Source organism: Mustela nigripes, chromosome 4 (genome assembly GCF_022355385.1).
Source record: "Mustela nigripes isolate SB6536 chromosome 4, MUSNIG.SB6536, whole genome shotgun sequence".
NCBI lineage: Eukaryota > Metazoa > Chordata > Mammalia > Carnivora > Mustelidae > Mustela > Mustela nigripes.
In genome coordinates, this window is record NC_081560.1 from 158636240 (window position 1) to 158649677 (window position 13438).

At 44.7% G+C, this 13438-nt stretch overlaps 1 protein-coding gene across 2 annotated transcripts in view; it reads right to left on the minus strand.

Annotated features, from left to right (window-relative positions):
• The window catches only part of MYOF (myoferlin), a 159518-nt gene that overhangs the window by 48736 nt on the left and 97344 nt on the right, over positions 1–13438 (minus strand). For both annotated transcript variants that reach the window (XM_059398147.1, XM_059398148.1), the window contains 6 exons: positions 12672–12778; positions 10137–10329; positions 8622–8777; positions 5102–5233; positions 2820–2983; positions 468–582 (listed from right to left, as the gene is read on the minus strand). In XM_059398147.1, coding sequence (XP_059254130.1) covers positions 468–582; positions 2820–2983; positions 5102–5233; positions 8622–8777; positions 10137–10329; positions 12672–12778 — 867 coding nt within the window. The remainder of the gene's footprint in view (positions 1–467; positions 583–2819; positions 2984–5101; positions 5234–8621; positions 8778–10136; positions 10330–12671; positions 12779–13438) is intronic.

Below are 13438 nucleotides of genomic sequence, written 5' to 3' on the forward strand. Positions count from 1 at the left end.
GGGGGGGGGGGAGAAAAATACAAGTTGCTGATTCTATTTAGGTGCGGGGGGAAAAAGAAGTTAGATAGTTGGTTTTAACAGAAACACGATTTCAGTGACTATCACTGTGGGATGGAATGTAAGTCTGGGAGAAGAATTACTTTTCATTTCCTCTGTGCTGTTTGTATATTTTGAAAGACATATACGTTCCGTTTGTTGTGATTTAAAAAATACATAAATATATACAATAAAAAATTGCACTACTCAAACTTTACCTTGTACCAACAGCTAGTTCAGCAGACACCAAGTCTTTTCTAGAGAAAATAATCAGAGGTGCACTGGTGTGGCTTCAACCTAAGGCAAGGCTCTTCAGGACACGAGACAGAGCAGAAGAGAAGGGGAGGCCATGCCTCATGGTCCGTGGATTCGGAGGTCACGGTTCCCAAGAGTCAGGGTTTAAGGCTGTCTGGGGGGAGCAGGCCACTCACCGCATCAGTGTAAGTGTCCTCGGCTGGCTTCCACTCGCCCCCGGGGTAGCGACTCTCGTTCTGGTACACTTCATCTGTGAACTCCGTGTGACCCGCATCTGCCTCAGTCAGCAAGCTGCAGGCCAAGCTCGTGTTACCAAAGGAGCAATGGTAGCCAACAATCCCAGCTCTGCCCTGTGGTCGGGAAACATCTACTCGGGTTCCCTCCTGACACTAGCCCTTGGGTTCTCCACCAAACCCTTCCTGCTAATAACTTCTGACATTCTTTTGAAGAAGGGGCCTGTGAGAACAATGAGACCTAAATCACAGAGGACCCCTCAAGTTAGCAGTAATTGGGGTGGGGACTGGGAAAACAGTCTTGTGGGCAGCTCCTTATACAGACCTCATGTTCCATATTTTTGTTTCAGTTCAGGGCTGTTCAGCTTTTTTGCAGCAAAAAGCCTGGCTAACAGTTCAAAAGAATAGGATGTTGTCCATCCTCATTCCCCCTATTTTAAAAAATGGAGTGGAGACAGTCTCATGAGGCCAGGTGTGGAAATTTTTATTCATGGCTTGCATGGTCTACGTAACACAAGTTGAAGGGAGGAGTTTAAATTTTCTGGATAATTCCTAGGCTGATGGCCAAACCAGGTCATTTAAGACTCCGGACTCCATTCAGGTACTTAAGAAACCCATACCGACTCTCTGCCATGCCAGCTTTGCTCTTGGATTTGGAACTATTTTGACAACCCATAAAGGAAAGTATAGAGGCTCCAACTCTGACTTAAGTCTTCTGCCAAGGCCCCACTCAAGTGAGCTTTCTTTTTCTTTTCCCTGTCCCAACATCTTTTCCCTGCTGAATCCTCCCCAAGACTCAAGCACTGGAAAGAAATCAGAATAGAAGTGGCCCCAACTATTTGTATAAATTTAGCTCATCCCATCATTTTCTGGGACCCAGAGGAGGAGAACAGAAGATCTGGCTGCCGCTTCTGGGGTCCCATTGAGCCCTGACATGCTCTGACCCTCCGCTTTTCCAAACACAATGCCTCCGCCTTTCCCTGTCCTCACTAACCTTCCTTCCTTCTCTCCCATTCAAATCCCATTTCCCTTCTCCTCACCAGCAACCCCAACTCTATCCAAAGCAAGCTGTCGTACGTTAAAAGCAATCAAGAGCAATCATCAGGGCTTAACACACCAGGCCAGACCCAGCATGCTCATTTCCCTCCTTCCCTAATGCCTGTGATCACAGGAAACAAATGTGGACAGAGAGGAAGAACTCTAGTTTGAAGCCTTGAAATCCAACTTCACAAACTTGTTTCCTCCAAACTCAAGTATGCTGTCGTGAGGTGGAGAAGTGGGAGCTCTGACTCTGATGCCGTTGGCAACATTCAGGGACCCAAACTCCAGTGGTCGCATACTTGCCTCCTCTCTACTGTTCCTTTCTTTTAATAATACGCTTTTGAGACACAATTTGCATATGATACAGTCCACCCATTAAAAGTGTACCCTCTACTGTTTCTCTGTTTCTTACAGACACACCAGCATAATAGTTGAGTGCTAGTTTGGGTGCCCAGGCTGGAATGGTAGCACCTACAACCTATGTGTTTTGGACATGTTACTTCATCTCTGCAGTCTCGATTTCCTCACCTATTAAGTGGAAATAATGCTACTATTTGTCAGGAGGTAGGTCTATATGAGTTTTCTGCAGTGTCAAGGATATTTATAGGAGGAATAATCTTGGAAGACAGAGAGACAGTGTGTCTCTCATTCTCTCTCAAGCAAAGGGCCAGCATGCTTGCTTGCTATCCATTATAAAAGGTTCAGGTTCCCCAAGCTCAGGTTCCTCTCCGGTCATACAACCACTTCATGGTTAAGTGTCTGACCATCTACTTGTCGCCCTGTGGGAACTGGGGCTGTGAGAACCAGAGCAGAAGTGAATACTGATACTGCTATAGCTGTTGGCAGTGAAGTTCTTTGTCTCTGACCCAGGAGTCCTGTGTCTCCTGCCAGTGTCCATGAAGTATGGCAGGTGACCTTGTTAACTTGCAAGTAAGCTAAAAATCTCAGACCCTTCCTAGTTTTTGACAACCAACTACCCTGTAGGGCTAGAGGCCAGATTCAATAAAGTGATTAGCACATTGGTGCTTAGCTCACTGCTTGACACATTCAGGCAAAATAAGTTCTTAATAAATGTTAGTACCATGTGCTTTTTATATTCCTTGTTTTATTATGGGGCACCAATAACATATTTTAAGTTTCTGTGGACTTATTTTGCTCAGCGGATGTTATATGAATATTACCAAGATTCATTAAGCAATTTCTAGGGAAAGGCTTCATTGTCATCCTTTTTTCTTGAAAAATGGAAAAACTTACCTTCTTTCAGGATCAACTATCCAGTCTCCTTCCCATTCCCAGCCTTTTGGAGGCAAAAAGAATTCCCTCTTGAGTTTTATTTTTCCTGTGACATCAGAGAATTTATGACGACCCACTAGTCCAGAAGTGCCCCATTTTCCAAACATAAGAGCTTGGTTTTCATACTGTTAAAAACAAATTAGAGAGAAACCATCAGAGAGAAGGAAATAAGGCCCACTCATAAATTTTTAAGCCCATTTTAGCTAAGTGAAAAAGCCCATTTTAGAAAGTGAAAAAATTTTATACCCAGAAGGCACGGACCTAACTTGGGCTGCTACTGATTATGTAACTTTGGGTAAATCTCTCATCCTTCTAGACTCAGTATTCCCATCTGTTCACTGGGGATAATACCACAGTTCCCATAGAACTGTTCAAATGTGCAGTTGAAAGTACTTTGTAAATAGCAATATATCACACTAATTGCTTCCATTATTATACTGAATGGCTCCAAATGGTTCTCTGAAGCCAATTTTTGAATACCCATAAATCCTCGATTTATGAATGTGCAGGCTTCTAAGAGTTTATTTGTGAACAGTCTACTGCCTAGAACCTGGGCACATTTCCATGCAGAATCAACATTATAATTGATGGTGCATTTCCAGGTACTCTACAAGGAACCTGTGTGACATATGAAGGTCCTTTAAGGGCCTTACCTTTATGGCACCTAAAAGTTCTGTGGCTTCATCCCCTCTGGAATATAGTGGGGATAAAGACCAAGACCATTCTAGAAATGGGTTTAGTGGCAAAGACAGAGTCTTGTTTACAAGACATTTCTAAGTTAGAAGTTATAAATCTACAATGGTCTGCTCTTGACTCTGTCAACCACCAAAAGGGCTGAGATTTGCCAGTGGTGAGTGTCCCTGTTTGGGTGTCAGCTGAAACTTCCATTTTTCTGCAGATGAGCCCACTGAAAAGATGATTTGCAAGTGACAGAGAAGTCTGAGGTTGAAGAAGGAAGAAGTATGAGTAGAGGTTTGATGGGGAAATTGGGTTCAAGCAGACACAACAGTACCTGTCTCAGATAGACGTTCTGAGCCTTGAAAGGAGATAAGCTTGAGGAAGCAGCTAAAGAAGCTAGACCTGGGGACATGTGCATGGCTCCTTTGGTTTCTAAGTGACAAGGACACAGAATGGAGGAGCAGGGTGTTTCCACTACTTCTGCTTGGAAGCCAGCATGGATATAGTAGAATCTAGACAAGAAGTTTGGCAAGACTGTTAGCACATGTGAAGCACTTCAGAGACTTCCAGAAATGTGGTAGGGGAGGGCAGTGCTGGGGGGTTCTGCAGAGAACCGAGGTCTAGTATTGGCATAGGAAGGCAAGAACCAGTGAAATGTCCACTATTGTTATTAACGTGCCCCTAATGGTACTCCTAGGTTGTGCGAATCTAAAGAAACTAGAGTCAAGCAACTGAAATGCACAGATCGTCTCTTTTACATGAGGTGGAGCTAGAGTCTGAGCTATGCAGAAAGGGTCTAGAAATGGGAAAGGAGGGAAGAGGGCCCTGGACTGGTTGATCCTTGCTCAGTACTAGCAGCTTAGCTCTAGCTTCAGAGCTGGAGGGCAGGCTAATGCCAAGAAACCCTCCACAAATGCTGGAACGAGTGTCTCCTGTATGTGCTGATGCCCACTCCACAATGCCCAGCTGACCGTACATAAATGCCCGTGGTCCAGGGCCTCCCCTGTGGCTTCCAGCCCTCCCTCTATTTATCTCCAATAGTGCTTCCAAGCCCATGCCGTAAGGGCCTTGTGTGGCTCCCATGTGTTTCATTGTTTCCCCAAGCGGTCCACTGAGGCCCCATGTCCACCCACAAGGGAATCCTTGCTGCTGCTAATCCCTCTCTCAGTGACACAATCGGAATTTCCAGGGCGGCCCCGGCAGTCAGAATCTTCAACAGGATACACAGTTTTACAATCACTTAGGGAAGATTTCCCTACATGAGGAATACATCCTCTGCCTTCCAAAGACCCCCAGCTCCAAGCACGCCTCTCCACGTCTGCACCTCCCCAGCACCCTCCTTACTGGTTTGTCTACATGTGAATCACTCCGGTGGGTCCCGACGTGGACAAGAAAACCTCCTGTGAGTCCTTCCCCATCCCCCCAGATGAAGGTCCCTCGGATGGGATTTTAGGTAGTACTGATGGCCGGGTGCTGAAGGATGAATACTTTCTCTAAGGACAAGTAACAGGAACACCCCCACCCCTACCACCAAGAGGAAAAGACGCTGATGTCACTGAAGGTACCATTTCAGCAAAGACGGTGAACATTCCTTCTGCGAAGCTATTGAACTTCTTCTCCACAGCACTCAAGCCCAGCCAGATGTTCACTCGCAGCTCCACGGGCACCTTTGGTCCGTGGGTTTTCTCCTGCGGGTACTGTGAGACACACAATAACACGCTCTGTGAAGTTGGGGGCAGCACAGGCTATGACACTGAATTCCAGCCCAAAGCAGACTGAATATCCAAGCATCCCTTTCCCCAGTCTAATTTTATGTTTGCGTTTGAGCATTTCCAAATGACCCTACAAGCAGAGATTATAATAACAATAAAAGCAAGGGTTCACCAAATGTGAGCCATGGACCCCCATGTGTCCTTGAGACTTTTCTAGGAGGTTCTTGAAGTTAAACTGCTTTCCTAATAATAATACCAAGATGTTCCTTGTCTTTTTTGCTGCATTGATGGTGCGAAAGCCTATAGATGAGACTCTGGGCATTGCAGTGGGAATGGGGGCAGTAGCACCAAACTCCACCCGTGTCATAATCTTCTTCCTCACTCAATGAAGAAAACAAATACTAGTTCTACTTATGAATTCCCTCCAAAAAACAGTAAAAATTACTAATCTTATCAAATCATGATTCTTGAGTACGTCTTTTTAAATTTTTTTATTTTTTATTTTTTAAGTAAGCTCCAGTTATGACTCTGAGATCAAGAGTCACGTGCTCGGGGCGCCTGGGTGGCTCAGTGGGTTAAAGCCTCTGCCTTTGGAATCCCAGCGTCCTGGGATCGAGCCCCACATTGGGTTCTCTGCTCAGCAGGGAGCCTGCTTCCTCCTCTCTCTCTGCCTGCCTCTGCTTACTTGTGGTCTCTGTCTGTCAAATAAATAAATAAAATCTTAAAAAAAAAAAAAAGAGTCACGTGCTCTATGGACTGAGCCAGCCAGGAGCCCATTGAGTACATCTTAATATTTTGTGTAATGAAAGGGAAAGTAGACACAACCCACTTCTGCTGCATATTAATGTGTATCTTGAGAAAAAGCTCTTGTGCAATTGCTTGAAATGTGAATTGAATTAGCCTTTTCTTTTAATAGAAAACTTTTTTACTTGAAACAGCAACTGACAGACAAATATGATTATTCAGATTTGATTATGGGGCAGAGGTTTCCTTGAACATAAAACAGGACTGCCACTTCAGGTATAATAACTGACTGCATTCTGTTGCCAATAATAAAATTCGGGCTTTCAAGTAAAAAATGAGAATTTTGGAAAACATATCTGTCACGGTGAGCCTGATAGCATTCTGATACACAGAGACTTTTTGGATGAGTGATATTAATTAAAGTGATTTTCGTTCAACGTTGTAAGATGAAATGTGTCAACATTAGGAAGTTCTGCATAACTCAATGAACTGGTTACTTTCTAAATGATTAATGCTAAATGCTTGGACAATAGAATCATGCATGGATAATAGAATCATTCAAAGTACAAAATAAACCAATGGATTTCAATGCAGCTGAGAATGAAAAGTTCACTGATATGGTTTCAAACTCCATATTGTAATCACCTTTTAGAGGTTATTACTACTTGAGTCTAATGTTATACCAAAAAATGTGTATCCACAATTATCTGAAAAGGATATTAAAATACTCTTCCATTGTCCAATTACGTATCTATGTGAGGCCCAATTCTCTTCATAGACTTCTTTTATTTTTTAGAAATTTTTAAAAAGATTTTATTTATTTGAGAGAGAGCACAAGCAGGGGAAGTGGCAGGCAGAGGGAGAAGCAGGCCCCCCACTGAGAAATGGGGGGGGGTTGAGGGCGCTCTCTATCCCAGGACCCTGGGATCATGACTGGAAGATGCTTAACTGACTGAGCCACCCAGGCGCCCCCTCTTCATATAATTAACCAAACAACTTATTCTATCAGATCAACTGTAGAAGCAGATATGGGAATCCAGTTGTATTTCTGTGAAGCCAGGCATTAAAGAGGTTTGCAAAAATGTAAAATGCCCTTCTAATTTTGTAAAGAGAATGCAGTTATATGTTATTAAAAATATGTAATTTATATTAACATATAATGGGTTTAATTATTGTTATTTTAAAATGAAGTAATAGGGCACCTGGGTGGCTCAGTTGGTTGGACGACTGCCTTCGGCTCAGGTCATGATCCTGGAGTCCCGGGATCAAGTCCCACATCGGGCTCCCAGCTCCATGGGGAGTCTGCTTCTCCCTCTGACCTTCTCCTTGCTCATGTTCTCTCTCACTGTCTCTCTCTCAAATAAATAAATAAAATCTTTAAAAAAATAAAATAAAATAAAATGAAGTAATAAATATTTTTTAAATTTCTCATTTTAATTTCTATTACAATAAATATTGATAGCTATAGCCCACAAAGACAAAAGCTCTCTGGGGTCTTCAATAATTTTTTGAGCAAAAAACCCCTATGAATTCAACATCTCCCTAAAGTGGATAATGAGTGTTAACAAAATCAATAAATACATACAACATCGCCTTGGAAGCATTTTGATCTTTATCCACCAGGTTCTAAAACCTAGCACGGAGAATACCATGTTGCCTCCTCCCCCATCCACTGTAAAATTTTATTTATTAATCAGTTTGCTTCCACCGACTGCTTACAGACACAACTGTCATTGTGGTTCTACCTGAAGTAACATTTATTCCACCCAGAGATACGTGAAGGAAGATAATCACTCTGGTTCTATTTTCACCCTCCTGATTAAAGAACAATGAGTACATTTATTAAAAATTAGGAGATATCTCCATGTTTTAAAAGAACACTGTCCCCTGGCTGCTTTTTCTCTTCTTGATTTTTCTTTCTTTCTTTCTTTCTCTTTGGGCTGGGACTGGCCGGGGACAGGGATGCCAAACCATGCCCACAGGACTGTTTTGAATTTCTAGGTTTTCAGCCCTGGGCCCTCCCTTGGTTCTCCATAAGCACACACAGAGCAGTTTTTAATGCAGGGTCCTGGGGTGGGCTTACGGGGTCTACGAAGCTCCTGGATCATGTATTAAACGTTGGCTGCATGTGAAATGTGCACGCTTCTGGAAGAGAGGGCTGGTAGCTTCCACCAGGTTCTTAAAGGAGCTCTAAAAATGTTCAGAACTGCTCTAAAGCAGCAGACTCTCAGTTCTCAATCCGAAGACCAGTTCGTGAGGGCACAGGCTGTACAGACTATCTCTACTACTTCTTTTTTTCCTCTTCCTGAACACTCACTACAAGGGAAGGGAAGGAGGCCTTGCTTAGCATGAGCCATTAGAAATAAGAGGAAAATTCCTGCCAGAAAGCACGGCATTCACAATGGCACGTTACTATTAATGTCACAGAGATCTCTCCAGAAGTGACCTTGACTGAATGCCAGCAGACGACTCTCTGGGAATTACCGCCCCGGGGGAAGGTGCCCCCAAATGGGTTGGAATTGATCACGATCGCCCTAGTCACCCCGTGTTCAGCAAATAAAGCAGCCCCTTCCCGGGAATGTGGGTTGTGTGTGGAAGCAGTTCACAGTACACGGGGGTGAGGCCGTACCTTCAGCAAGATGGTCTGGGTTTTCCCGCAGTACTTGCCGGACGCAGTCTCCCCACTGGTGGAGTAGAGAACCTGATGGGCGGGAATGCGTGCATAGGCCAGTCTTTTCTCTCCCCGGATCATCCAGATGATAACGTCGGGCATGCTGTTCTGCGGCTGGTCACGCGGGCGGATGGAGAAGGGGTGGAGCTGGAGTTAGTCTGAGGGCGGAGGGACTGGACGCCCAGCCACTGGCTCCTCAGGGCTCCCCTTAGCCCAGAAACTCTGTGGGTGGGGATCTGCCTGAATTCCGGAGTCACCTACCTTCTGGGACCACCCGGAGCCTGCGGGGCTGGGAGGCAGACCGCGGCTGGCCGGAAGGAACAGGGCAAAGCAGAGGGGAGCTTCACCACCCAAACCCTGCCCTCCACAGCACTGAGAGGTATTTGACCAAACACCCCCTCTTCTCTCACCCACCATCTGAAGAAAGCCCTTGACAGCGGTCAAGGGTTACAGGATTCACACAGGTCACAGGACATAGACAAAGCATCCCCAGCTTACAATCCTGTGTTTGCCCAATTGGAGATATTCATTTTTTTAAAAGATTTTATTTATTTATTTGACAGACAAGTGGGCAGAGAGGCAGGCAGAGAGAGAGGGGGAAGCAGGCTCCCCACTAAGCAGAGAGCCAGACGCAGGGCTCGATCCCAGGACCCGGGGATCATGACCTGAGCCAAAGGTAGAGGCTTTAACCCACTGAGCCACCCAGGTGCCCCTCATTTAGTTATTTTTTAAACCTCCTTTTTTCTGATTATAAAGGGGATATACGTTCACCATAAGGGAACTTTGAAAGTACTAAAACACAGAAAGCAGAAAATAAAAATTACTAACAATCCATGTTTTGGCACATGTATTTCTATCCACAACTATAGGATGATCCCCCTCCAGCTGAATCTCTGAAGCCCAGTCGGAGGGGTTTCCTACGCTCTTGGATTTCCAGTCCCCAGAGGTTAATGTGTGCTGCGTACTGTGCTAAGCCCTTTACGGTCATCATCTCCTTGAATCTTCACAATACAGTGCTGTGAAGGGAGTACTACAATGGTCTCCGTTTTATACATGGGGACACTGAAGCTTACAGAGGCTGCCCAAGTTTACACATGGTAGATTCAGAATTTGCAAGCAGGTCTTCCCAATCCCAAGCAAAGAGGGCACGTCCATCCTCTGTGCCACAGATCTGACATTATCCCTCAACTTGAGGTATTCTCTGCTTAAATCATGGTAATGACAATGATTTATCGACCGTGAAGACCTTTCCAGGACCCCCAACTCAATGTTCTTCTCCCGTCCCCATTTCAGTGATGCTCAGCCCATTACCCATGAGCATCCCAGCCCAGTAACTCCTCAGCTGCCTGCTCTTGTCAGATCTGCTCAATATCCCAGATACTAGATTCTCCAACCGCCTTCTCTAGCCGTGGTGCCATTCCACAGAAGCCCTCTTCCATACCAAGTGACCTTTGAGGAGTTAAAAAGTCCTACCTCTTCAGTCAGTTGGAGCAATTTTTCAAGCCAGTCCTCGATTTCTGCCAGTGTAGACTTCACCTCCGTGGCCTCAGACCTCATCCTCACAGCTGCCTCGTGGATCTGGGAGAGAGATCGGGACCGCAGCTTTTGGATCTGAGTGTCGAGAATTGTGACATTGGCTTTTCCTTCCAGGAGAGGCAATGTGTACCTAAAGAAAGAAAAGAAATGAAACAGATATTCTGCAGAACAGCTTTCTGGGTGTCAGAGCTGTCGAATCCATTTCCGTTTGACTTCCATCTTGGGAGCCGTGTCTGTGGTGTTGGCAGAACTGACCTGCTTGACAGATTCTGAGCATTGCGGGGAGGGGGATTAACATTCCAAAGCAATTTCTTGGGTTTAACTCCAGACCCCGTGGAGTCACTGGAGAGGAGATGGAAACAGCTGCAGCATTTGGGAGGAACACATCTTCCTTTTTTTTTTTTGCTTCTTACAACCGGAGTACAGACCCACAAGATGAAGGCAGATCACAGAGCATTCAGCAGAAGGGTTCCCAAGGACCACACACCTCTAGGCAGTGCGTGGAGGAGGGCAGGGGGTCTTGGCAGGTCTGCAAACTCCTGGAACTTATTTTAAAATCTGTGTCTGTGTTGGCAGGCCTTGCCACGTATGACAAAGACCCCATGCTTTGGAGCCGACCATCTGGGTACAAATCCTGACCCACCATTTACTAGTTCTGTGATTCTGAGCAGTTAATCTCTTTGTTTTCCTGTCTTCAAAGCTGGGACAAGAGCATCTAACTGTTAGGGCCGCTGTGAGAATAAATGAATTCATATATGGAGAGCACTTAGAACAATGCCGACTGCTGAGTAAAGTCTGAATGATGTGGCCTTCGTCATTAAGCTTTGTCTTCCTCATTATCCATCTCATTAGAAATTTGAAGGGGCCCATTAGTTTCCCAAAAGGTTAAGAACCACTTGTGGAGGCAAAGCTCCCATTAAAATGAGAAGTCTAGAACCGCTGAGCTGGGGCCAGAATTCACCTTCTTCTGCAGAGTCTTCCTCTCACCGCGGCAGCTGGTGGGGCCTCTGGGTGAGCCTGTCACCAATTCCAGGAAGTTCTACTCACATTGTTTCTACCTAGAAATTCCATTGATTTGAATGTCCCCTAGCTGCTGTTGCTGCTTCTTCTTTTTTTTTTTTGGTCCCCTAGCTTCTTAAATGAAGGAAATCCCAGCATGACTTCCTTTAAACACAAGTTTCCTGTTACATCACGTTAAAAAGATTCCATTTGATCCTTCAAAAACAGTTCACATCCATTTGGTTCAAAACCTGTGTCAATAGATGGTTCTGTGTTTTGCTCAGCAAATCCTGAAATTCACAGAATTTTCCACACGAAGGTATTACCGAATATTTCTGTTTGGTTGCATTAGTAATTGTGGTCATAGGCTGGAAAGGTTAAGTCCCAGGAATAATTCCTCGAGGCACAAAACGGATATGGAAGCCGCTAGCTCCAAAGTCACACAGGAGACCTTCCACAAAGAGATGTTGCCTGTGTGAAGCATGTCGTGGGAAAAGTTGTGTCGAAAAACCCAGCTCTGGTTATCAAATGCACCACTTCACCTCCTTGGGCCTCTCTTTGCTCACCCCTAAATAAGGAGACTGGGAGAGATGACCTTTAAGACCCAGCTTTAAATCCTCTGAATTGAAATGCCAGCAGGGCTCTGATCTCAGCTGGGCTTCAATGACCTAGTGAAACCACTAGAAGGCACAAGACGACAGGGAGACTGAGGGTGTCAGCCCCGAGTTGGGAGTGAGGGTGGGGGTGGGGAACCATTCCTGATTTTTGCTGCTTAGGAGAAGTTTTCAATAGGCTTTTCTTTTGTAACTTCCTTGTCCACTGCACTATTAGTCAATATTTAAAATGAGTTTGGGATGAATCACTTCCCCCTTTGATTTCCAAATGCCCTGGGATCTGAGCTGTTTCCCCAAAGTCACAGTCCTAAAAGGGTTTCTGGCTCAAGTCAAATCTACTGGCTTTGTGAAGGGAGTTTTAGCCACAGTTCAATAGGCACTCAGTTAAAAAGGCAAGTAAAAAGGCTGTTTCTAAAAACATGTTTGTGAACTGGGACTGTTATTCTGAATGGCAAAGTCAATGCCCCACCCTGAGGCCCCCTTCTCTGTGGGAGCCAGGAGTCCCCTTTCTCCTGGCAGTGGGCACACAGGGATTGATGGGAGCGAGTCAGGCCTAGGCCTGCTACCTCCTTCCGTCTCCCCACCGCTTGCCTGGGCTGCCCTGGGAGGTGCTTCCAGAAGAGGCCTCTAGCCTCCTGGCCTCCCCTCCCGGAGGCTGCTTTAGAACTGGCCCAGAATCCGAAAGTGGAGCTTTTCCAGGTGGTGATTCAGAGACTCCTCCCAGTGACTAGGGCCTTTTGAGAACCTCGACTTTTTTTCAGGCAAACAATGGAAACAATCCTAGAGGGTCTTTTAGTCTTACAGTTCTAGGAAGGAAAGCATGACTGGGAATTCTGAGAGAGGAACAAGGTCACTGTACCTTGTATCTTCTATAACTTCATCAATCAGCTTCAACCATATTTCGGCCAGCTGGTTTGCAGGAACTTTACCTTGCATCCCTGCTTTCAGAGCCTCAAGATTCAATTGCTGGAGAATTTGGAAAGAGGAAATAATTGGTCATTGTGCATTATGCTGTTAAACTCAGTAAAGGTTGAACATTTATCTTTAAGAAAAAAATGCACAAAAGGCTTAACAGAAAAACCAGAGCATTTAATTTCTTACATTCAAAAATGCTCACCATAGCTTAGCACTATTCACTTGTCTTCAAAATGCAATCAATGCTGACATGTACAAGTAATAGGACAATCTCTCCTACACCTTTGGCCTTTGAAACCATGTAAATATTTTATGTATTCAAAGAGGAAATAAAATAAAACCAATAAAGATGGGGGAAGGAACCCCAACATGGAACATAGAACAGAAACAAATGACTGCTATTGCAGATGAATAGCATAACTACACCAAACTAACCCAAATAACTTTTGAACATAATATTTTGATGATATACCCTCAGTTTAAAGAAAAGAAAGAACCATGAACATATCAAACTCTAAACTGATTTGCTTTTCACAGTGGTTTATCTGTGGATTTTAGGATTTACCAAATGAACAAATGGGGTTTCTCACTCTTGGAGAAAGGAGTTATAACTGCAGAAATCAGGAAGACTAGAATAAACCTGATCATGGGAAAACACCATTCTGTCCAGCTGAGCATGGAGTATAGACAGCCTGGTCAATGTTGATGAAT